The sequence below is a fragment of the Triplophysa rosa genome, linkage group LG7 (assembly GCF_024868665.1).
Source record: "Triplophysa rosa linkage group LG7, Trosa_1v2, whole genome shotgun sequence".
NCBI classification, from domain to species: domain Eukaryota; kingdom Metazoa; phylum Chordata; class Actinopteri; order Cypriniformes; family Nemacheilidae; genus Triplophysa; species Triplophysa rosa.
Window position 1 is genome coordinate 19,095,705 of NC_079896.1, and position 23,908 is coordinate 19,119,612.

At 39.1% G+C, this 23,908-nt stretch overlaps 3 protein-coding genes and 1 non-coding gene across 4 annotated transcripts in view; 2 read left to right on the plus strand and 2 right to left on the minus strand.

Annotated features, from left to right (window-relative positions):
- Positions 1–19,559, minus strand: part of ccdc40 (coiled-coil domain containing 40) — a 23,087-nt gene extending 3,528 nt beyond the window's left edge. The window contains exons 1-19 of the mRNA XM_057337055.1: positions 19,453–19,559; positions 12,640–12,736; positions 12,354–12,444; positions 11,940–12,070; positions 11,372–11,455; positions 7,415–7,634; positions 7,187–7,344; positions 6,860–6,982; positions 6,487–6,608; positions 6,163–6,406; positions 4,256–4,438; positions 3,832–4,077; positions 3,454–3,667; positions 2,756–2,925; positions 2,272–2,363; positions 1,655–1,775; positions 1,388–1,573; positions 1,034–1,192; positions 732–869 (exon numbers count right to left, since the gene is read on the minus strand). Of these exons, the coding sequence (XP_057193038.1) occupies positions 732–869; positions 1,034–1,192; positions 1,388–1,573; positions 1,655–1,775; positions 2,272–2,363; positions 2,756–2,925; positions 3,454–3,667; positions 3,832–4,077; positions 4,256–4,438; positions 6,163–6,406; positions 6,487–6,608; positions 6,860–6,982; positions 7,187–7,344; positions 7,415–7,634; positions 11,372–11,455; positions 11,940–12,070; positions 12,354–12,444; positions 12,640–12,732 (2,775 nt within the window). The 5' untranslated portion in view covers positions 12,733–12,736; positions 19,453–19,559. The remainder of the gene's footprint in view (positions 1–731; positions 870–1,033; positions 1,193–1,387; positions 1,574–1,654; positions 1,776–2,271; positions 2,364–2,755; positions 2,926–3,453; positions 3,668–3,831; positions 4,078–4,255; positions 4,439–6,162; positions 6,407–6,486; positions 6,609–6,859; positions 6,983–7,186; positions 7,345–7,414; positions 7,635–11,371; positions 11,456–11,939; positions 12,071–12,353; positions 12,445–12,639; positions 12,737–19,452) is intronic.
- On the plus strand, positions 12,772–14,074 carry anapc11 (APC11 anaphase promoting complex subunit 11 homolog (yeast)). Its single transcript, XM_057338949.1, is given in 3 exon segments — positions 12,772–13,479; positions 13,652–13,769; positions 13,936–14,074. Coding segments are annotated over 2 exon segments (252 nt in total). The 5' UTR covers positions 12,772–13,479; positions 13,652–13,656.
- On the minus strand, positions 14,175–23,108 carry LOC130556259 (importin subunit alpha-1-like). The gene is made up of 11 exons (XM_057337057.1): positions 22,785–23,108; positions 22,410–22,481; positions 22,190–22,330; positions 21,911–21,990; positions 21,479–21,747; positions 21,262–21,356; positions 20,818–21,081; positions 20,500–20,733; positions 20,229–20,411; positions 19,449–19,602; positions 14,175–15,578 (listed from the first exon to the last, which is right to left on the minus strand). The coding sequence occupies exons 1-11, from the start codon at positions 22,887–22,889 to the stop codon at positions 15,475–15,477; spliced, it is 1,701 nt and encodes a 566-aa protein (XP_057193040.1). The 5' UTR covers positions 22,890–23,108; the 3' UTR covers positions 14,175–15,474.
- Positions 23,109–23,334: 226 nt separating this feature from the next.
- trnar-ccg (transfer RNA arginine (anticodon CCG)) lies at positions 23,335–23,407 on the plus strand. Its single transcript has one exon. It is a non-coding gene; the product is annotated as a tRNA-Arg (tRNA).
- Positions 23,408–23,908: the final 501 nt, after the last annotated feature.

Consider the following 23,908-nt stretch of genomic DNA (forward strand, 5'->3'; position numbering starts at 1 on the left):
CCACTCCCCAACCCTTCTTCTAACAGTGACCATGCCCATTTAAATCTGCAGATCTGTCTGTGCGTGGAGCGCCACAAACAGTCGAACACAGTTTATGTTTACATTCACGAGGCATGAGACCATTGATTGCTGTTGCGTGTCATGACTTGCGCTAATTAGCGATCTGAAAGTTATCTTCCAAACATGATCAGCATTTGCAGGATAATTGATTGCTGTTGCGACTCGTGACTCTAATTTCACGATCTGAAAGTTGTCTATTGAGCATTTGCAAGCATTGAGCATGAGCATTTGCAGGCATTTTGTCCATGGTGGTGAGTGCGGCCACACTATAGCTCCGCATCTGAGGAGCTCTCGCCCCCCATCGCTGTGTCAAGGGTTGCCAGATTTGCGGTACAAAAACGAAACCGGAACACTGCAGACATGGCAACACTGCTTATGTCTGACTAGCGACCGTTTCTGCACAAGCATGATGAGCAATCATGTCTACACTACTTTTAATTCAGAATTTCCCTTCTGCAGTTTAAAAAATGTTCATATAAAATCAATGATTAGACTGAAAGTAACTCGAGTTACTTGAAAAACAAAGTAACTTGAGTATTGATATGTAAATTTATAAAGTAACTGCGTTACATTACTCATTACTTTAAAAGTACTCTGATTACGTAACGCACGTTACTTGTAACGCGTTACCCCAACACTGCTCATGTGTGCTAGAATCAACTTTTGCTCACCATTTTTAAACGTTTCTCTTGTTTCAGTTTTTCCAGTTCAAGTACAGTGTCTTCACCTGCCACAGGACGGTATCGGCCCTGCATAACATCCTGGAGGTGTTTCGCCTGACTTTGGAGAGTCAGCAGACGAGACAAGTTCTGCAAGAGAAAAGCAAAGAACTATTGGGGACTTAACTCAGTTATAAGTAAACTCAAATAAACCTTTGAAATACAGTATATTGGTGTGGAATGAAATCACAGTGTAAGGCCTTTTGTCCAAGTAACTTTGTGGTGCATTTTTGTTGGGGTTTATTTGTACTGACTCTTTCTTTAGTCTTCTGAAATGCAGTGAGGTCCTGAGCGAGAACAGCTCTTCTATTCTGCAGGTCACTGAGATCCGTTTGTTTCTCTCTGAGACTGGAACTCAAATAATGCTGCCTCTCCTCAAGTTGAGCTATGACACCAACACACTCTTCTGATTGCTGTGCACACACACACAATAACAAATCATATACAGTATAATTTTGCATGTGTCTTTTCATGCAGTCTTTCACGTTGTTGTTGGATAACTTTATGTCACCCCTGAGGTTTGATTTAGTTGAAATTCAACAGACACTGGACTGTAATGGCCACAATACATCTAGACAACTCTCTATATACCACACAAACATACATACCTTCTTTGTTTGTAGAATCTTTCGGTGCAGACCCTGAATAGTGTGGTATTCAGTGTGTGTAGCCTGCATATGGTCAGATCGTGTCTGAGCCTCACTCAGAATCATTATAGTTTGTCGCCTGGACACCACTGACTCCATGTCTCTTAACAACCGCTCTTGCTGCTTCATTAGCTGAGCATATCGAACCTGCATGTGTATATGTATATAATAGCTATGTAATTTACCTTCACACATAGTTTAATCTACCTTCACACAATACTCACAAACCTCCATGCGATGAACCTCTCGTGCCATTGTTCGCATGTCTCCCTGTCCAATGTCAGAGTTGATGGCAGACCATGTCTCTCGCATTAGCTGGGTTCTCTTCTCCCATAACATGATAAGTCGCCTTAACACACACACACACCAGTGCTAACAGCAATGCATCCTCTTCCATTTGATGGATCGTAGAACATTTAATATAACCTCTTTTATTGGTTCCTGTTTTTGGATTGGTTTATTATTATATGAATTATGTTATATGCAAGATTGCACATTTTTATTTGGCTAATGTATGTGTATACCTCAAAATCTGCTTTCCTACACTGTTAAAACTTTCTGTAGAAATTACAGTCTCACTGGCAGCAGGTTGCCAGTAATTTACTGTAGATTTAAATGTATGTCATTTTAATTTTGCAATATGCAAAGCATTCTGAGAACCTCTGCGGTTCACTCAGATATGCCAAGGAAGCCCTAAAATGCCTAGGTAGGCGGCTTAATGAGTTTTGAAATGTACACACAAGCCACACATATAGACCTACATGCTCTTGCATACAACTTCTACCAGAGCCTCTCTCAATGGATTTTGATACAGTCTATGTGTATTTGAATTGTGTTTGACTTACTCTGCCTCCACTAGGCTGTTCACGAGTCTCTCTTTCTCTTTGTTTAACATCTCCAGCTTTAGCTGAGTCTCAACCGACTTGCTTTTAACCTCCTACACACACACACAAATAGGGCAATCGGAATTTTCAAAAATAATTATGAGCAACAATTACATATCTGGCTGCTTGGATTTTAAATGGGGCTTTGTAGGCTGCATTTATCGTTAGCTCACTGACAAAAATGCTATATGCACTTTCATGTCTAAGTCGCTTTGAATAAAAGCACCTGATAAATGAATGAATGTACATGTCATCAAAATACTGTTAATCTTTCATGATTTACTATCAACAAACTAAAAAAACGGCACCTTGTTTTTTTATTCTTTGGTACTGGTACCATCCCTACTTTAAAAAAAACTAATTTAAAGGGTGCACAAAATCATTTGTGGATAGGAACCTACAGTATATCACCGCACTATATGCTGCACAGTGTTTAGTGGCGCACCTTGAGTCTCTGTCTGAATTCAGTCTCCATCTGACTGTTGTTCTGCTGCAGTGTTTGATTCAGATCACTGTTTTTACTGAGCAAACAATTCAGTTTTATCATGTCTGCCATGACATCCTTGATTTGGTTCTCCAGATCTGCTTGCTCACGCTGATCCTGCTCCATCTCACCTAATACACAACACGCACAAAAACAAATGTGTGAACAAAGTAATGCATTGATTTGTCAAGTGGATAATTACTGTCCGTGTGTAATTAGACTAAATTTATTTGGTACAAGAGGTTTTAAAACATAACTTTCATACAAAAAATATTTTCTCTATGACAGCACTTGGCTCTGTAAACAAGCATTAAAGAATATGTGTGACCAACACATGTTAGAAGATTAGAAGAAAAAAAAGTATGTTAAAATAGTTGTACTATATACTATTTAAAATTCCATTCAATCATTTCTTGATTTTTCAGAAACATCTAAAAATGGTGATGCTGTCAAAAGAATGATCTGTTTGTTTGAGCATCTTGACCATCTTAAGACAGCAATACTGGAGTTATTATTATGGTAAAAGGAAAAAAATAACTGCTTATTACAGTTGTTTTGGTGATCAACAACTTTGACATTACACACCCAATGGTTAATACACCAGCACTGTCTTTGAGAATATCTGAAAATGTGATTGTTTATATGTGTGCGGTACATACTCTTTCTGTTAATCTGGCTCTGCTGCAGAATTGTGAGTTGTGTGCGCAGGGTCTGTACAGAACAGCTGTGGGCCTGTTTTTCCTGGGTGAATCTTACAAGCTCCCCCTGCTGCCAGAGCCACAACTGCTGCTGTTCTTTAATCTCAGTGCCAACGTCCTCAAGTTCCTTGGACAGGGTGGCTGCACAGATCTCCAAGGGGCTTAGGTCTTCATGCTGTTCTCAAACAAATGAAAAACTCTCAATACATAACCACAACCATGTAAACTTCCTGATATAAAAATCAAAGAACAGCAACATTTTAAGCCTGTAAAATAAAAAAACTGTTTTGTGCACTTGAGAAAATGGGTTAGGGCGGGGACATGAATGTGAGCACTAACCCCAGTACTGGATACAATCTCCTTGATCTTCTTGTTAAAGATGTTGATCATTGATTGCTTTCGTTCAATATCTGTGACGTTTCCAGAGATCTCAGCCTCACGAGAGGACAGCAGCTGGTGTTGTTGGGACATTTCTTTCTCAAGTTCTGCATGTAGTGGGGCTAGAGAATTCAGATGTGTCACCAACATTTGACTCTCCAGCTTTACAGCATTAACGCCATTTTCCAACTTAGTTAATTGAGCCTCCTGAGTAATCACAAACAAAAATGCAAGACTAATTATTATAAAACCCACCTAGATCAGTTAACCTCAAAATAAAATGTTTGTTTTAATGGTAATCCATTCTATACAAATGTTAATATCAGTAAAGAAAATATTTGCTTGCATTACTTTGGTTGCCTAATACCGTTTAAGAATATCTCACCTTCTCTCTTCTCTGTGATACAGTTTTATCAGTCAGTCGACATGAATACTTTGCTGAATTATTGTGGGTAAACTGCTCTTTCAGTTTGTTCATGATCTGATCCTGCAGGTTTAAACACACTGCAGACTCTTTTTCCATGTGATTTCTGAAAGCCTTGAGCTTGGACTGATACACCTCACGCTCCTGAAAAAAAATCATCAAATTACTGAGACAAGAACACAACGCCACAGACAAAAGTGACATGTAAATGCAGTTAACAGTGGCTATCTGTATGTTTGTCTGTATGTTCTGCAGTGTTGGGCAAGTTACTCTGAAAAAGTAATTAATTACTAGTTACTAATTACATATTCAATTTACTCTTTCCAAAAAGCATTAAATTACTTATTACGAATTACTTTGTATATACTACATCACCCTTGATTAGTTAAGTGATTCAAGGATAGACATGAAATGGCTCTTTTAATTCATTCAAATAAATAATATAAAACTACATAAAGTAGTATTATTAATTGACCAAAGTATTACACATGTGAGAATTATACATTAAAGCACAGATTTTATAGTTAGACTTTGAATTTTGATGTCAATTCCAATATTGCACACATATAAATTACACACAGTATTTAGTTTAATTACATCAGAAGTAACTGTAATTAAATTACAGAAAAAATAAGAGTAATCCCTTACTTTACTTTTTCAAGGGAAAAGTAATTAAATTACAGTAACTAATTACCTAGTAACCAACACTGATGTTCTAACTAGTGTTGTAGTACTCAAGACCATTTTTTGATGGTCTTGGTCTTGTCTCGGTCTCGACTGTCTTTGGTCTCTGTCTTGTCTTGGTCTCAGACCGGTCAAGACCACAACTTTGGAATTACATTAAATTGAGGGGAGCATTGTCTGATTTATGTGTTAACATCATTGATGTGATTGTAAAACTTCTAGCTTCAAAAGCAATCATTGACTTATTTGTTATTTGATTTTTATAATTTTCAAATACAGTACTTCTCCATGCATGCATTTGGTCAGTCAACGTACACTTACTTCACTGCAGTGTTGGGTAAGTTACTCTCAAAAAGTAATTAATTACTAGTTACTAATTACATATTCAATAGTGTAATTAGATTATTGTACAAATTACTCTCTCCAAAAAGTATTTAGTTACTTATTACTAATTACTTTCTATATCCTGTATCAACCTTGATTAGTTAAGTGATTCAAGGATAGACATGAAATGGCTCTTTTAATTCATTTAAAAAAATAATATTAAACTACATAAAGTGCTCTTATTAACTGACCAAAGTATTACAAATGTGAGAATTATACATTAAAGTACAGATTTTTAGTTACTGTAATTTAATTACTAGAGTTAGACTTTGAATTTTGATGTCAATTCCACTATTACGCACACATATATTACACAAGGTATTTAGTTTAATTACATCAAAAGTAACTGTAATTAAATTACAGAAAAAGAAGAGTAATCCCTTACTTTACTTTTTCAAAAGGGAAAGTAATTAAATTACAGTAACTAATTACTTAGTAACTAGTTACACCCAACACTGCTTCACTGGTAGTTTCTTTTGGCCTGGGTTAGACCCTACTCTGAAGTAATGCCTTCAACAGGTGTTTCTACAACTAAAATGGTTCTTAGTTCCTGTATTGTGAACATGCCCAAAAGTATTCCCCTGGTGCGAAAGGCCCTATTTATGTTTCAGCTGTGGAGTGTATTTTGAGTGATTTGGTCACAGTTGGCAGCATCTTTGTTTTTATTGTGAACAAGAAAAAGTCTTGTTGCCAAAATCCTGTTGGGCCTGACTGACTAGGACACAGTTTGACCAGCAGATCAGCTATGAACAGTATAAACACATGACAAATTGTGTAATAAGCCAATGTAAATACAGTACCACACGCAATGTGCTAAGAGTTTTCTCCGTCTCCTGCAGTATTTGTGTGTAGTTGCTGTACTGGGCCTGCAAGACCTCCTGATGGTTCTGGGAGTGTGTAAGGAGTTTATGTGAAGTGGTGCAGTCAGCCTGGGCCTGGTTCAGATGCAGAGTGAGACGCTCGTTCTGCTCCTCTTCTTGTGTAATGGACTTTTTATAACCGTCAATTTTGGTTTCTAGAGAAAGCATCTGATCATTGATCTGCCTGGGGGAAGAACATTCAATACAGGTCAATGATAATGTTGAGAGCACACACAAACATCATACCATGAGTATTACGCTTACCTCAATTCTTCCTGCATAGCATTGTAAGCTTCATCCCTCCTTCTCATCATTACCAGGCTGCTGTTCCACTGCTGGAACAACTGCTTATGCTCGACATTAAGAGAGTCAAGTTCAAGCTGTGCCTACAGTAAACACATACAACCATGGACTTGACACAGGGAAATATCATTTGTCATTGTATGTACATGATTTCTTAGGATTGTCAGGAGTAACCTTACCTGACATGCCAAAACTAATGTTACATTATTTTTAATCTAAATGTTGGAAGTTGGACAATTTTACCAGCTAAATTTCACTGGTGAAATGCTAGGCCAGCTCTAGACTAAAACATCCTGGACCAGCATTTGAAATCATGCAGAGATTATTTTCCAACCTCAGAATAAGTCTCCTTTGCAGCCTTTGTCTCCTCACTCTGAGCAGTGATTTGAACCTCAAACAGAGCGATCTGCCCTGAAAGCTTCTCAACATGCTTGGTCAAGCGCTCGACGTAGACATCCTGACAGGGAATAAATAAAAGTGTTTGAATGTCTGCGAGAGGTTTAGAGCAATCAGGAATTTTGATCAATTTCCTCTACATTTTCCACATTAAAAAAGGTGGTGAATGAATGGATCACATCTGATAGATAGCAATGATACATTTAAAATGAGGCACATGATTCAATGCAACATATGATCATACAGATGCGGTCTAGTGCTCTACCTGCTGGTATTTGTGCTCCTCTGCCTGAGTTCTCTCTCTCTGAGCTTTGTTTGAAGCATTTATTATGGCTTTTATGTCCAAGCGCAGGTCAGTGTTGGCCTTCTGCATGTAGAGCAGCATCGTGGCCATGCTGTCAACCTTAGATTGTAATTCAGACACTACAAAGAAAGCAGAGATAAACAGTGCTGATTCTTCTTTAACGAATTCTCTTCGTTCACAAATTCTCACCTTGTGTACGTTGTTTTCGTGCATGACTAGCAGCTGCATGGTACTGATTCTTCACTGTATCTAGCTTATCTTGAGCCTGTCTCCGCTGGGCAGCAGTCTGGCCATTAGCTTCATGACTGGCTTCCAGAGATGCTTGGAGTTTGGCCAACAACTCCTGCACCATGTACACTTCCTCAGCAAGTTCTTGACGCCTCTGAACCTCAGCTTTCTCCAGTACTTTCTGCAGAAAGAAGCTATCTCAGCCTCCTTTTTGCATGGGTGCTTTTGTCATTGTTTTTGATGTGTAATACAGAGGAAAATTATGGCAGCATCAATTATCAGTATTGGAACTGAATAAAATGTACTGGGGCCTCTAAACTTTTTTAAGGGATACTCAAGCCAGAAATAAAAATTCTGTCATGAATAATCCCCCTTCCCAAGTTGTTCCAAATCTGTATGAATGTATCTGTTCTGTTGAACACAAAGAAAGATATTTGGAAAAATGTTAGCAACTGACATTCCAGGGACATCATGGACTACTAGTGCCCTAGAACTGTTTGCTTTTCTCCATTTTGTGTTAAAAAATGGTAGTCAATGATGTCCCAGAAATGTCAGTTGCTAACATTTTTCCAAATATCTTTCTTTGTGTTAATCAGATCAAATAAGTTTCTACAGGTTAGGAACAACTTGAAAGTGAGTAAATGAAAACAGAATTTTCATTTTTGGGCGCAGTATCCCTTTTTTACCCTTTTCATGAATTGTACCCTTATCATGAAAATTCAGTTTAGGTGACTTTGGAAGCAGTGGTTTTTTAATTTTTCCCAACAGCTTTAATGCACATTTACAGACTAGAGATCTAGTTAAATGTTTGCCGGTATTAATTTGGTGTTGTTATCATCATTTTCATAAAACAACTTTCTACTGACAATAGGCGCTTTCCGACTGGATAAGTTCAGAAACGAAGCTTCGGAACGAGAAAAGAGTGCTGTTGTTTGTGAACTAAGTTTTCCCTCAGGCCATGTCGCCGATTGCATTCGCACTGGCAAAAGGGACTATTTAGTGACGTAAACTGGTCGACAGCAACGCCATTCAAGCACGTCAGTCGAACAACAACAACAGAAGTTCGGCCAATCAGCGTTTGCTTGCGTCACAGGTCATTCCTAACCTGTTGGTTAGACCCTGCCTCAGAGAATGAGCTAATAGGCTTGTTCGACTTGATACGGCGCCGCAAGACCCGACAGCCGGATGACATCAAAGTACTGTGAGAGCGATTCAAAAACTGTAAAAAGTTTGGTTTCGAATCCCTCTCGCGGTACTTTGATGTCATCCGCCTGTCGGATCTTGCGGCGTCACATCAAGTCGAACAAGCCTAAAATGTTAGTGTTCCCCCAAAAAGGTTCTCCCAAACTAAAATTCTGTCCGGTTCCTGCGGTGCAAACACAACAAAAAGCGGGTACTTCCAGCAAATCGTCCCGGAACTACGAAATCGTTCCCGTGGTGTGAAAGCCCCTAACGACAAAAACAAAATGATACATAAATTAACTAAATGATGACTAAAAATCTATTGACGTTTTCATTGACTAATGACAAATAGACCAAAAATGTCTAGTATAATATAATATTTGATCAGCTAATCCGATCTGATGCACTTTCACTAAATTTGAACATAAGACAAGAAAACCAATAGATGTCCCTTAAGTGTTAGATTAAAGATTTATTGCTAAGTAATAGATTCAGGGAACAATTATGGAGGTCCAAGCAGGTTTAGAAAAATTAGCAAAAAAGTGGAGTGGAAATTTGAAAAAGAACAGATGTTGGGGATTATTTGGACAGTTGTTTTGGGATCTAGAATTTAATTTTCTTTAGTGCCCTCTATAAAATGTGGAAATGAAAATGAAATTTATGCTCGGTTCAAAACCCCACAGTTTTGGCACAATTTGTGTGTCAAATGATTCGTAAATGACATGGGGCAGCAGGATGCGAGATTCAATCATTTTGTCCTGTATAGTTTGTCGTAACCGATACTACGTCTGCAATGCTTCACAACATTCTGACTAGCATGTTTAATTTATTTCCCCATCATACCCATTCTGTGATAGATGTGACATTAACCAATGGCAGTTTAATTAGTGTAGTTTAAAAGAAAGTTTAATTGCTACCTAAGCATGCGATTGTAGCGATATCAGTTTTCACTCATTCAACTATGACAACACTGAAATCGCACATCTGAGCTCTTGCAAAGATGTTTGGCAAGTGATGTGACTTTCCTTAAGGGACTTTGGTGTCACGGTCCTGCATTCTTGGTTCTGTATTTCTAGTCATGTGGCAGGATCGGGGCGGAGCCCTTAGGTTCTATGTGAGAAAGCCATTAGATGTTTATGTTTTTTACTTCTCATGTGTTTTCTCGTGTCTTGTCATTGGCCCCGCCCCTCTCGTTTCATGTATTGCCTCCTCTGCGGACTTCGCCAGGGGAGCGAGAGCGTGGACGAGTATGGCGTCTTCGGGGAGGAGGAACTCGCGGTGCTATTCAACTCCGGTCTCAGGAATCCACTCTCGAGGGCGGAGATGAGGGCGTTGAGGCCGCTGGACTTCGACGCCGTGTGGCTGTCCGCCGTGGAGCGATCGGAGTCCACGGTCTCAACATATAACAGTTACCCATCTCCTCTGGTCACGATCCCTGAGCGTGGGCCCCTGCAGATTGGGGTTGTGGGCACCGCCACGCCATCCTCCTCACTCTCGGCAGCCTCTCCACCGTCCACCAGCCCCATTGGCAAGCAGGGGAGGCGAGAATCCTGGGGGTCCTCGTCGGAGGCCTCCATCCCCGAGCCAGCCGTGCCCTTCACCTCCTTCCTTCAGCTGACCACCAGACGGGTGGCTCGGCTGAAGAAGAAGCGGCAACGGAGGGGGGCGTGGACTCCGGTACAGTCAGTGTCCAGTCCAGCACCCAGCCCGGTGCAGCAGCGGCGTCCAGTCCGGTGCAGCCGGCGTCCAGTCCAGTGTCCAGTCCGGCGTCCCAGCCGGTGATCCAGCTGGCATCCAGTCCGGTGCAGCAGCCGGTGCAGCAGCCGGCGTCCCAGCCAGCATCAAGCCCTCTCCAGCCGGCCCTCCTGCCGGCTTTCCAGCCGGCGTCAAGCCCTGTCCAGCCGGCCTTCCAGCCGGCGGTTCCCCCCAGGACTTCCTCCCCTAAGTCCCCCAGGACTTTGCGCCCTCGAGCGCAGCCGGGGACTAGGACTGTTCCCCCCACAAGCCCTTGTCTGTCCCCACCCCCCCTCCCATGTTTATTATTTTTGTTGTCCTACCCCAACCCAATAATTTTATTTTCTGTATTGCCCTTGGTTATGTTGTCTATGTGTATTTGGTTCCTGTCTTTGTCCCAGTCTGTCATGTCTTTTTTGTCAACCCCTTGGTGAACACCTGGGAGTGTTCATTAAGGGGGGGGGGGGGGGGCTCTGTCACGGTCCTGCATTCTTGGTTCTGTATTTCTAGTCATGTGGCAGGATCGGGACGGAGCCCTTAGGTTCTATGTGAGAAAGCCATGAGATGTTTATGTTTTTTACTTCTCATGTGTTTTCTCGTGTCTTGTCATTGGCCCCGCCCCTCTCGTTTCATGTATTGCTTCCCTGCCGTGTCTAATGTTTCCCACCTGCCCTGTGTCATTATCCCTCGTTTGTCTTACCCTATTTAATGCCCTCTTGTTTCATTGTCCTGTGCTCTTGCGTTTCATGTGTTTGTTATATCTCGTGTCATGCTCGTGTTCCCCTTGTCCTGCCAAGAAACTTTTCTGTGTTTTCCTTGCCGTGTTATTAGTTAGTCTGGTTCCTGTCATTTTAGTGTAAGTCTAGTTTTCTTGCGTTTTTTGCCCCACGTGGGTGTTTTGTTTTGTCCTTGTATTTAATAAATTCTCTGTTAACCCCTTCACCACTGCTGCTGCCTGCGCTTGGGTTCCTCCACTCAACTTACATGACACTTTGGTATTACCTTCTCACGGAGTTCAAGGGTCTGTCTCTCCAGTTGATTACTTAGGTGTTTCTTCAATGCAGACTGAAATCTCTTCATTAGAGGCTGATGAGAACAATATAGGAAAAGATCATGACATAAGAATCCATCAAAGAAATACTGACGCTACATACTAACTATCTTTTCTTAACACTTAGTGTATCGTAAATCTATGTTGACATGGCTATCCTTAAAGTATCAGGACCGTCCACTATTTTAAGTAAAAATTAAAAGTGCAGATCGATTAACGCTCTAATGACTGATATTGGCACAACTCATTGTAATAGGGTAGAGTTTAGAGATGCTACATTGAAGTAGTACATTTAGAAAGTGACGCTTTACCAAAAAATACAATAAATTAGTAGTAATAAGTATTACTATTCAGTTTGTGTGTAATTGTTAAGGCAACAGTATTTTCTCCTATTACAAATTATTGCATACCCTTTTGCAATACACTGCAAAGACACTAAATTGTTAAAATAATGTTAAAAATAATTTATTCAGTTACTACTTTAGATGCATTTAACAGATATGTAACAAGTTTACACACATGTTCAGGATCCAGCACCAGAAGTTCTTCCTGTTCCTCATTTTCCTCTTCTACTCTCGGTTGTGCCCCACTGCTGAGCTCCAACTGGAAAGAGTACTGGAGTAAGACAGGTGTCCTCTTGTTGTCTGTTTCTATAAACAAAAGAAAAATGTTAAGTAAAGAATATATAGGAAGCAAATTATTTCATACTAAATAAGATTCTGTATAAACATAGACACAATTCTAAATTATTTATACCTTGAAAAATCGGATATTGTGCCATGATAAAGTAACACAGAATACTTGCACAAAGGATTCAATTTGTTTATGAGTGAAAGGTTCATATGTGTACATCTGACCTGTAACAGACACCAACAGTACTGCCATTTAAATGTGAGTTCATTTTATTCTCAGAAATAACAAACCAACACACACCAGAGTTAAGCAAAAGCACTGGTTCACTGGTCACAGAGTAACCATTGCCTCCAACATCACTGTCTGACAGCTCCATTGAGTTACTTTCTCTCTAAAATAAAGCATAAATAAAACAACTTTGGTTCAAAATTGTCATTGTTTTGGGTAAAAATAAAGATGGTATTTACCCAGGGTAACGTATTCGTCATACACTATCACATGATGAATGTATTTAGTGTGTAATATTACACTTTTATAAACTAAACAAATACATAAACACTTTTATAATAAACGCTTCATGGGAAACCTCTGGCTCAGTGACTTCAGTATTTTGGCCAACATTCTCATCCTGCCTGTTCATTTGGTCCTCCAGCAGACCCCCATTTCGACCACCGTCCATCTCTCTACAATAGATAAACAGGTAGGCTAATAAAGTAAGAAGATTTATACAGTCAGAGAACAGTCAGAGAGGTGTATGAAACAAACAAAATTAAGAAGAATAAAAACAAAAGCAATCATCACCCGATTATTTCGTGGTCTCGTCCTACGTAGCCTTTATAAAAGCTTTAATGAGCAAGTTTATTTTCCTCTTGGTTATTTTTTGGTTAAAATAACACAAGGACAATAGGGAGTTCCGTCAGCTAAATTATAAAATACTCTTACTTATGGATAAAATACAGTTTTCTATTGATCCAACCCATACAGTAGAGCGAGACTTGCGGTGTTTCTTCCGTTGCTAAGAGACGCAACACTTAAAACACGTGAAAGTGTGACGTTTGCAGTAAAAGAAACGAGAGGCTTGTTTGAGTTAAACTGTAGTAGCCTGCCACCTACTGGCAAGACCCGCTAGTTGCAGGCGGGGAGGACCTCCCGTAGTGTGTTGAGGCAGTTTTCCCTTATAACCGATTAATTGGATATGATAGTAATTCCTTTGTCTTTGCATTAAGACCAGTATTGTATGCAATGTACATCAAAGGTAATATAATCATCGACAAATATGGCTAGATGCTAGACACGTTGGTCGTCCGCCATATCGGAACAGTGAGAATAAAGAACCAGCACAGAAGGTGGCGATAATGCGCCTTAATGTTGGTGCACCAAAAACATAAAAACTGAACAAAAAGAAGAACTAAAAATTATGCGGCGGGTAAGTGTCGTTAAAACAATACAACTTTAACAAATAATGCGATGTAAGCTTTTAATCAGGACTCCTCGGAATCTTTGTCTAAGGTGTCCGTTTAACTGCCGGAAAATCAGGCAAAAATGTGTGCATGCGCATGTCCCCAGTTAACCTATAACACGTTTTGGTGAATTTTCAGATAAGATGAAGGTAAAAATAAAGCAGTGGAATGGTGTGGCATCCTGGTTGTGGGTAGCCAACGATGAGAACTGTGGCATCTGCCGAGCACCTTTCAATGGCTGTTGCCCAGACTGTGCGTAATTGCGTTTTACCATTGACTGAAACAATTTTACTGTGGATTTTTTTAATGAAATCCACGTATATGCTGTTTTTGATCCATACTAGACCCAATATAGTTATGATTCATTGAATCACATGTGTGTTTATTATTTTACAAAATAAAATCTACTCTGGTTTTATCAGGCAAGGTCCCAGGAGATGACTGCCCACTCGTCTGGGGTCAGTGTTCTCACTGTTTCCACATGCACTGCATCCTGAAGTGGCTGAACTCCCAGCAGGTGCAGCAGCAGTGCCCCATGTGCCGTCAGGAGTGGAAATTTAAAGAGTGAGGACGCATACCAGGCAACACTTCGATTTGTTACTGTGAACTTTATAAACTCAAGATTAACGGATGTTCTTTTTTTATTTAGGGGTGACACTTCCTGAGGAGATTAAATAAGTGCTTGACCAAACTGGTGCTGTTGTGAATTATGTGTTTGTAAAAACTTTTAATGAAAAATCCTACAAAATAAATAAAACGTGAAAATTACAGTTTTGCGCTTAAATAGTTAATCTTAGAAATTACATATAGTCCTATTATTGGCACACTTGGTAAATTGAGGTCATTTTTTATAGAAGCTTTTGTGGTCATAGTGGAGAATGGTTTGCTAAACTAGATTTTGGTGGGCTAACATATGCACACCTCAGAAAGACCCCAGTACCAGAATGGGAAGCAAAGGACATTCATTGGTCCACACGCTTTGCCTTATCACGCTTTCGCTCTAATCCAGGGTATACATCTTCAGATTCAGCATTAACTGTCCATCTATTCCCTAACCCTAACGCAAGATCTAATGATCCAAGTGAAATCAGTCCGGCTATACTGTTCAAACTCGAACATAAATAAAAAAAACGTAATTAGCCAGATCACAAATAGCAAGATTAGATCATCTTGAATTTGTCATTTTGATTTCGACATATACACATTGAATTTGGTATTTTAATTTTTGTCATTTCTGTTTGTTCACACAACTTCAAACACATTCATGTCAAAATCACGACTTTATTCTCAAAATACTTTACAAGAGTTTATTCTCATATTGCTACAAATGTATTCTCAAAATATTACAACTTTAATAGAAAATAGTAAACTTGGGTCAAGTGTGAAAATGCAACAATTAAAAAGTCTGTTTCTTTAGTGTGTCTGACAATAGAATTGATTTTAATTTATTTATTTTACATTTCTGCATAATATTTGTTTATACTTGAATATGTACAGCTGTACAAGTTGAACATGCTGTCTTTTTGTCTTCACACTTGACGTGTTGGTTAACTTCACGTTAACCAACAGAATCCTGTGTTATGCGTTTCATGTTTCACACTGCTGAAACTAAATAAATTACCAGGGGTAAAGAGATAGCCCTGGGTATCCATAACCTGACTTTTCACACTGTACATCACTAAACACTGGGTTAATGTTCTTATTTGTGGTGTCAACAAACATTTTTTGGATAAATACTGCAGCGTCAAACTGACTAAATAAAAACTGTGTGTTGTCGCTTTAAATAAATGAATACCTCACCATTATGTTTTTGAGAAAAAAATGACATCTTGAAAATACTTTTTGCTATTTTAAGCCTCCCAAGACATTATTCACTCAATAAGTAAACTAAATGACCGTTTCAGTTGAAATCTTGAGTAAAAACAGGGCTTGGGCGCTAACAAAAATAAACAACAGGGCCCTTAAAAAGGAGAAGATAAAGTAAAGTTGAAAGTGCTTCTGTTATCAGCAAACTGGAATGTGTAATCCTCAGAGGTGGTTCCTAGACCAATGGATTTATCTTCTCCTAAAAAATAAATAGACTACATTTGTAAAAATCTGCGAAAAGGTAATGATATTTACAGAAAAAAACTTGCTTGGAATAAAATGTAAATGCTCATATACAGGTCCATAAATATTTGGACAGAGGCACATATTTTGTTATTTTAGCTGTGTACCGAAATGTATTCAAGTTATATAATGAATATTGTCTTAAAGTGCACACTCTCAGCTTTATTTCGTGTATTCACATCCAGATTATCTGAAGGGTTTAGGAATTACAGCTCTTTAATATGTTGCTCCCCCCTTTTTCAAGGGAGTAATTGGACAGTTGAACCAAACGTTGTTTTATTCACAGGTATGGGCTTTTCGTTAAATAACTTCTTCATAAATTAAACACGTTAAAGGTCTAGAGTTGAGGTCTAGTTGCTGTGAACCCACATCATTTGGTTCAGGGAGATCTCCATTCAAGTATAACAGACCATATAGATTTCAAAAACAACAAATCCATCAGAAAGATGCCAGGAACATCAAGAGTGGCCAAATCAACAATTTTGTATATTCTGAGAAGAGAAAAAAACACACTGGTGAGCTCAGCAACAAAAAATCCTGGACGTCTATATAAAAGTGAAGGATAATGACATTGACAAAAACTCTTCACAAAGTCCAGACAAGTAAGGAACACTCTCCAGGAGGTAAAGTTATCAATGAATAAACAATAAAGAGAAGACAAGGACAACGACAGAGGGTTCACAACAAGGAGTAAAAGCCTCAAGAATAGGAGGGGTAGATTTGACTTCTAAAATAGCCGAACAAGCTATAAAAAAGCATTTTATGGAGAGATAAAACTAATATCAACCTGCATAAGACTAATAAGAATAAAAGATATGGAGAAGGCTTGGAATATCTCATGATATGAGCAGACAACATCTTCAGTAAAATAGTGTTCAGGCGGTGTGATTCCATTTCCATGTATGGCTTCTTAAGGCACTGGGTCACTGATGTTTTTTGGTGATGTAACAGAAGATAAGAGCATAGGAGCATAATGCCATCAACCACCTAATACAGACGTCCAGGATTTTTTTGTTGCTGAGCTCAGCAGTGTGTTGTTTTCATCTCAGAATGTTTATTTGGCAACTCCTATGTTCCTGGGGCCCGTTTCAGAAAGGAGGTTTAGTGAAAACTGAGTATATTAACCCTGAAATGAAGGGAAACTCTGGGGTAACTCAAGAGGCTGCATTAATTCATATGGATGTTCTTTGATTTCAGGAGAGGAATTTAGGACCTGAGTAGAATTTTGTCATTTCCATTTGCATTTTTATTAAAACTGTACCATTTTTCTTTAAAGTGAATTGGATATATCGAAATATATCTCATCCATCCTTACATCAATAACATCAGCCATCGTGGCCGTGTATTACATCAGAGCAGATTCTTTCCCTTACATGTTCTCACAAATGGTAGTTTTCTATGAAGGATAAGAAATTACTTAATAAAGTGTGTAAATAAAGTGCATGAATAAATAAATTATTTAGACGTGCAGCCATTCCTACCTAAAACTGCTCCGGGCAGGGTTCGGACCGATGATCGGTCTGACTTTGACACGAGAGTCTGACACACTTACAAGTGTCCTATACACTAGTACTCATGTACTAGTGTAGTACATGAGCTCAACATGAAGTACATTAAGTACTCAACATAAGATTTTTTTATTATTTCTGATTTATTTCTGTTGTTTCATTCATTTACTGATAATTTTTGTTTGTTTGTTGGTACATTTATCTTTTTATCAATTTAAACTTAAGTCATTTACACATTAAAGCACATTAGTAAATCCACTGTATGCAGAGCAGAAAGTGTTCCTCGCTCTCACGCGCTTTCTGCCGCCATGTTGCTTTTTTTTGGTGCCGTTGCCATGGTGAATCGTAATATCGGAGCGCCATTGATCATGGCTTGTCGTAGTTGTGGTGCAAGCACTTAACTCAAGGTAAGTCTACCCAGAGTTGATAGAACTAACTCAAATCAGCTGTTCCAAAACTCAATTTCGCATCTCGGTGTTAAACAACTCAGAGTTCATATTTTAACTTGTTGTTGGTTGAACCTCCTTATTGAAACTGGCCCCTGGGATCTTTCTGATGGATTTGTTGAGTTTTTTAAACCTAACTATGGTCCGTTTCACTTGCATGGAGATTTCCCTGAACCGCATGATGTGGGTTCACAGAAACAGCTTCAAAATGCAAACACCACATGTAGAATCAACTCCAGACCTTTAACATTTTTAATTTATGAAGAAATGATTTAACGAAAAGCCCATACCTGTGCATAAAACAGCTTTTGATTCAACTGTCCAATTACTTTTGGTCCCTTGAAAAAGGGGGAAGCTACATATAAAGAGATTCCTAAACCCTTCAACTAATCTGGATGTGATCTTGCCATCAAGCTGCGTCAAGATTGGCTGCGCTGCAGCTTGTTACTCTTGCGATAGTGAAGTTTAGGTGTGTCTGTTTGTTCACGGCATTTCAGTGATGGATGTTATATTACGCTGGATTTGGAGATCGTTTGAGACTGATAGATGGCGCGGTCCCAGTGCTAAAAGATGCCGGACATGAACTGCACGCGGTAAGTCAAACTAAGTCATATGACTGTGTTTTGTTGGCAATCGGCGCGTATGTGCATAATTGTGTGCTCGTGTTGTAGTTCCGTCCCACTGCCAGCCTCCAGCAGCTCGTGTTTTTCCGGAAATAATCGTACAGCTGTATCTATCTTTTATAAATGTGATCAAACTAAACACTCTTCGAAGATACGACGTATGCATATATTCTAGTAATATTCTAATACTACTGTATACAGACTTCAGAAAACACAGTGGACCAAAGTCCTCTTTTCAGATGAAAGTAAATTTTGCATTTCATTTGGAAATCAAGGTCCCAGAGTCTGGAGGAAGAGTGGAGAGGCACAGAATCCATGTTGCTTGAAGTCCAGTGTGAAGTTTCCACAGTCAGTGATGGTTTGGGCTGCCATGTCATCTGCTGGTGTTGGTCCACTGTGTTTTCTGAAGTCCACAGTCATCAGTCAAAAGTCAAATTCCCTGGCCATCTACCAGGAAATTTTAGAGCACTTCATGCTTCCTTCTGCTGATAAGCTTTATGGAGATGCTGATTTTATTTTCCAGCAGGACTTGGCACCTGCCCACACTGCCAAAGGTTCCAAAAGCTGGTTCAATGACCATGGTGATACGGTGCTTGATTGGCCAGCAAACCCGCCTGACCTGAACCTCATAGAGAATCTATGGGGTATTGTCAAGAGGAAGATGCGAGACACCAGACCCAACAATGCAGATGACCTGAAGGCCGCTATTAAAGCAACCTGGGCTTCCATTACACCTGAGCAGTGCCACAGGCTGATTGCCTCCATGCCACGCTGCATTGATGCAGTAATTCATGCAAAAGGAGGCCCAAACAAGTATTGAGTGCATAGAAATGAACATACTTTTCAAAAGCCTGACATTTCTGTTTTAAATATCCTTTTTTATCTTATGTAATATTCTAATTTTCTGAGACGAATTTTGGGTTTACATTATCTGTTAGCCATAATCATTAAAATTTCAAGAAATAAAGGCTTGAAATATTTCACTCTATGTGTATTGAATCTATATATGAAATGAGTGACAAAAAATATTGACATTTTTCATGATATTCTAATTTTTTTAGATGTACCTGTAGGTACTCAAGATTAATATGAGATTGACAGAAACTGCGTGTGATACCTGATCTTTAAATAAAACATTTAACGCTTTCACATTAATTTGATAAGCCACCATGTCCAAAAATAAAGCTCGAGTCTTATATCAAGAAGATATAAGGCACTTTGTTTCAATTTTTTTGTCTTCAATCAACACTCACCTCTTTGCCAAAGTACTTTTCAATCAAACTGAGAGCAGCTTTGTAGACCATCTCATTCTCATGTGTCTGCAGAGCTTCAATCCTGTCCAATCCACCGCACTCCTCTATCATTAGACACAATCTTTCTGCTTCTCCAGTCTTCTCTGCTGCCTAAAAATCAGCATAGTGATAATTTAACAAAAATGATTATTAATAGACAATACTGATAGACAATTTCAGTTGAGTATCTAAGATGTGTGTGTGTGACAGACTGTTACTAAATGATACCTGCTTTAGTAGTGGTTGCCAAACTTTTTAGCTTGAATTATCCCCAAAATCCTATCATGAACCCGTTCATTGACACTAAACCAAAGTTGTGTACCAAAGACAAATATCAGTGTGAACAAAGTACACAAATTAAGCACTTGAGTAAAAGGTACTATAATAAAATATTACTTCTATAAAAAGGTTAAATACTCCTTTTTAGTTCTTGATATTTATTACACATAAAATGAAAATTAAAAGTACCAGTGTTGGTTTTGCAACTGCACATATTCAATTGAAGTGGGGGTACTGCTTAGGTTTACTGCTAGAGGTGTTTGATCAGCTAATGTCAGATGGTCTTATAATTCAATGGAGTCACAAGCTCCAAAAAATAATTATAAAAAATTATTGTAAAACCCACAGACAGACCAAAAGAGTGACCAATACTAATGTTAAAAAATATGCTATAGCACCTGTACTACCCTTTAATAAATAAAGTTTTATACTTCTACTGTAGTACTCATAGAACATACCATGAAAATATTGAAAATGCCATCCAGGACAACCAAGATCATCTTGATATCTTTGGCTGACAGTAAGTTGAGTAATGGCACAATAACATTACACTGAATAAGACACCCAATCTGATCCACTGTTCCACCACTTGTGTAGTTTGTAATTGCCCATACTGCCTCCTTCTGTGTCTTAAAGTCTCCCTGAACAGAAAATGAGTAAACTTAAAATCAAGTCTTAAAAGGATGGAAATGGAAATTCCACTGTGTTCATGTAGTTATGTCGTCTAACCTGCGTTAGGAGCTCCACAAGCGGAGGCACTAGGCCTGCATTGATAACCTCCTGAATCTGTGTGTCTTTTCCAGCAGTGATGTTAGACAGAGTCCATGCTGCCTCTTTCTGAATGCTGGGCTTATGATAACGCAGTAACAAAGGAAAAGCAGCCAAAGCACCAGCATTTAACACACTGTGGGTCTGCTCATCTGTACCTGTCACTATATTACCCACCGCCCTTAGTGATGGAGTCTGGGAACAAGAAAACTAGAAATGTAAAAAACCCCAGTAAATTCATAACAATGGCTTTTTGATTTTATGTATCAGTAAACCTACCACAATTTCAGTATCCCCACAACTAAGAAGTTGCACCAAACGAGGCACAAGACCAGCACGAACAACCAGCTCAATACGCTCATTCTGGCCATCAGTTAGGAATTTAACTGCCCAGCATGTGTCAGCAAGCACTTCTCTGTCACTGTGGTGAAGCAAACGGAGCAGTGCAGGCAGCATCTGCTTAACTGCAGCCATTGGCGGGGCACGGTCTTTATTTAGGCAAAGGTTCGAGAGAGTCCAAGTGACATTCCTCAGGTAGGTGAGCTAAAATTAATAAATGAAAGAAGAAATCACTACAAATGAAAAGCATACAGTGCCTCTAAAATAAAGTGTTCCGTTAGCTGAACTGGTACAGCATAGTGGTAACAACACGAGGGTCATGTGTTCAGTTATCTGGAAACAAGTACTTGGCATCATGAATTAACTGTCATGTATAAAACTTACTGTAAAAATAGACAAGTCAGTGGTGCTAAGATGTGACAGAAGGTGAAAAATGCCACCATGCTTGATTACTTCATCTCTGTATGCTGCTCTATCACCTAAAAAAGTCCAGCATGAAAAACTTCTATCAGGGCACTCACAAATACCAAATAACACAATCACAATTTTTTCATCTCTGGACAACCTCCAGTCCAGACAATTAGAAAACACCTTTTCATACCTGTTATGTTCCCAAGTGCCCAAATGGCCTGTTCACTGATGTGAGGATGAGGAGAGGAAATCAGACTAATGAAAGCTGGGATTGCACCTCCGTCCACTACAGCTTTTGTCTGCTCAGTGGTCCCAGATGCGATATTATTCAGAGCCCAAGCAGCCTCAAATTGAATGGCAGGACACTCAGCCAATTCCAGTAAACTCACAAATTTAGCAACAAGGCCAGCATCCACAATTTGGTCCACTGGAGGATTCTTTACTCTTGATAAAAGCTTCCTGTGGACATCAATTACAGATGGCTGTTAAGATAAACACAGGCTGAACATAATATTACTAAGAGGTAAAGCGGTAGGATTTATTATTGATCTAAGAATGTTTAGGTGGAACCTTTTATAGAGATGTTTAAGGGCTGCATTTCTTTAGTTGTGCAGTCTCCTACCTTGCTGCATATGTGGCTTGTAACTGATAATCCATAGTTTGGCTGTTTATACCCCATACAATATCCTTGAGAGTCCAATGCTGTCAAAATGTAGTAAAATAAGAATTATTTAGACTCTTACAGTATATTATTTGCCATCATTTAATATACCTTTATCTAGAGTGACTTGTGGTACTGGCATTACGGTAACAGTCCCTGAGTGTGAAGTAAGGACACAATCAACCTACTCTGGGTTGCGAATCCAGATATTTAATGTCCGCCTTCATACAACAACTGTACCTGTGCATTCTGACTGCGTTCTTGCGACGGTGAGACGGCATCATCTGAAACACAGCTCACATTTCTCCTTTTAAATATCTGATCATCTTTTTTCGCCTTTCGGAGCTCCGCGTTGAACTCGAATCTTCTTCGTCTTAATTTCTGCAGATAAAAGAAAACACTATCCTCCAACAATTCTAATAAATATGTTCTGCACAAGTAGACTGTATAGAGGACTTACATTAGCGTCTATTCCTTTATTTTTAAACTGATTTAAACGGATGACATTGTCAGTCCCGGACGTCATTTTGTTCTGTTGAAAACAATAAAAGAATTTGATCAGATATTTAACTACTCATAACGCGTTACATAAAAAGCGCTAAAATATCCGGCCACATAGCTTTAGTCATGTATATTGTAATTCACTGTAATATACGTAATAATGGACAGAAAGAAGAAACTCGTTCATTTTACATACCAACGACGATACAGACGGCTAAAACAGAGTACTGACAGCTAACCCGTTTGAAAGTATTGTTTGCAACTTGTTTGCAAGGAAGTAGCAGTTCCTCATGCTCGTAACATTGATGACGCAGAAATGGGCGGTAATACTCACACGCTGCACAGAGGACACTCTCGACTTCCTACGTGGAACTTCCCTCGCGGTGTCGGAACTCGGGCAGACTGACTGGCTACAATGCAACCTCAAGGAGACGCTCATTGTTACATTACATCCAAGATGCTCCGCGCCAAAACATAGGAATTGCAACTGTGGTCTTTGGGAGTTGTGACAAACGGTGAAATATAGGACGAAATACGTTACATGCGTGTTCGAGGCATGTCAAAGGCGATTAGAAAGTATTCGGGACAATTTGCTCTCGCGGTACTGACGTCGTACTACGATCGGTTTGCGCATCGCGGCATTTAGTCAAACACGTAACGTTAACGTTATTGACAGCAACAGCTAAAAACACAGTGCCATGGTTTCTATAGAAACCACAAAACCTCGCGGTACTTGATAATACCTAACACCCAGAGCTCAGACTAGAAGAAAGACAAATTTTCATAGTAACACAGTTACATGTAGATGACAATCCACTCAATATTTAAACTTAAATAACAGGTTAGATCTTCAAAACAAGTTGTTTCGCATTCCTCTGCGTAACGACCCAGTGGCCTAATGGATAAGGCATCAGCCTCCGGAGCTGGGGATTGTGGGTTCGAGTCCCATCTGGGTCGAAACGAGAGAGAAGATTTTTGTTTAATAGCATTCGTTAGGAAGGGTTTCAAAATAAAGGTAGCAAAGATTACAAGTTCTAGAGTCTAGACTGTATGGCAAAATGTAAGGATGTGTGGATTTACCCTTTAAGAGAATTTTTAGAGAACGGTTATGGTCTAGTTTTAATCTTTTGTACAAAACAATTAGAATCAGTTGCGCCAGCTGTTGCTTACGTTGGACTCGTTTAAAATCTGATGATTAAGAATGTATGTAAATATTATATGTGCATTAGGTCCGATTGTGGAAATAAATGTCTCTCTATTGACCACGTGGGGGCAGTCAAATAAATACCAATACTCAACAAAAGACATTCGAGTGGAGAGTATGTGTGCGTGTGTGTGGGAAATGCTATATACAGTACAATAGTAATTTATAATTGCATGTAATTTATTAACACCAATTTATTATACTAAGCAACTGAGTGCATGGGGAACTGAGTTATTAAAATAATAAAACAATCT

Coding starts and splice junctions, on each gene's coding strand:
- LOC130556259 (XM_057337057.1), bottom strand. CDS start 22,889: ATGAGCGTCTCCTTGAGGTTGCATTGTAGCCAGTCAGTCTGCCCGAGT. Junction 22,482..22,784: donor GAGTGTCCTCTGTGCAGCGT/GTGAGTATTACC, acceptor TGTTTTCAACAG/AACAAAATGACGTCCGGGAC. Junction 21,357..21,478: donor GGCACTTGGGAACATAACAG/GTATGAAAAGGT, acceptor GGACTTTTTTAG/GTGATAGAGCAGCATACAGA.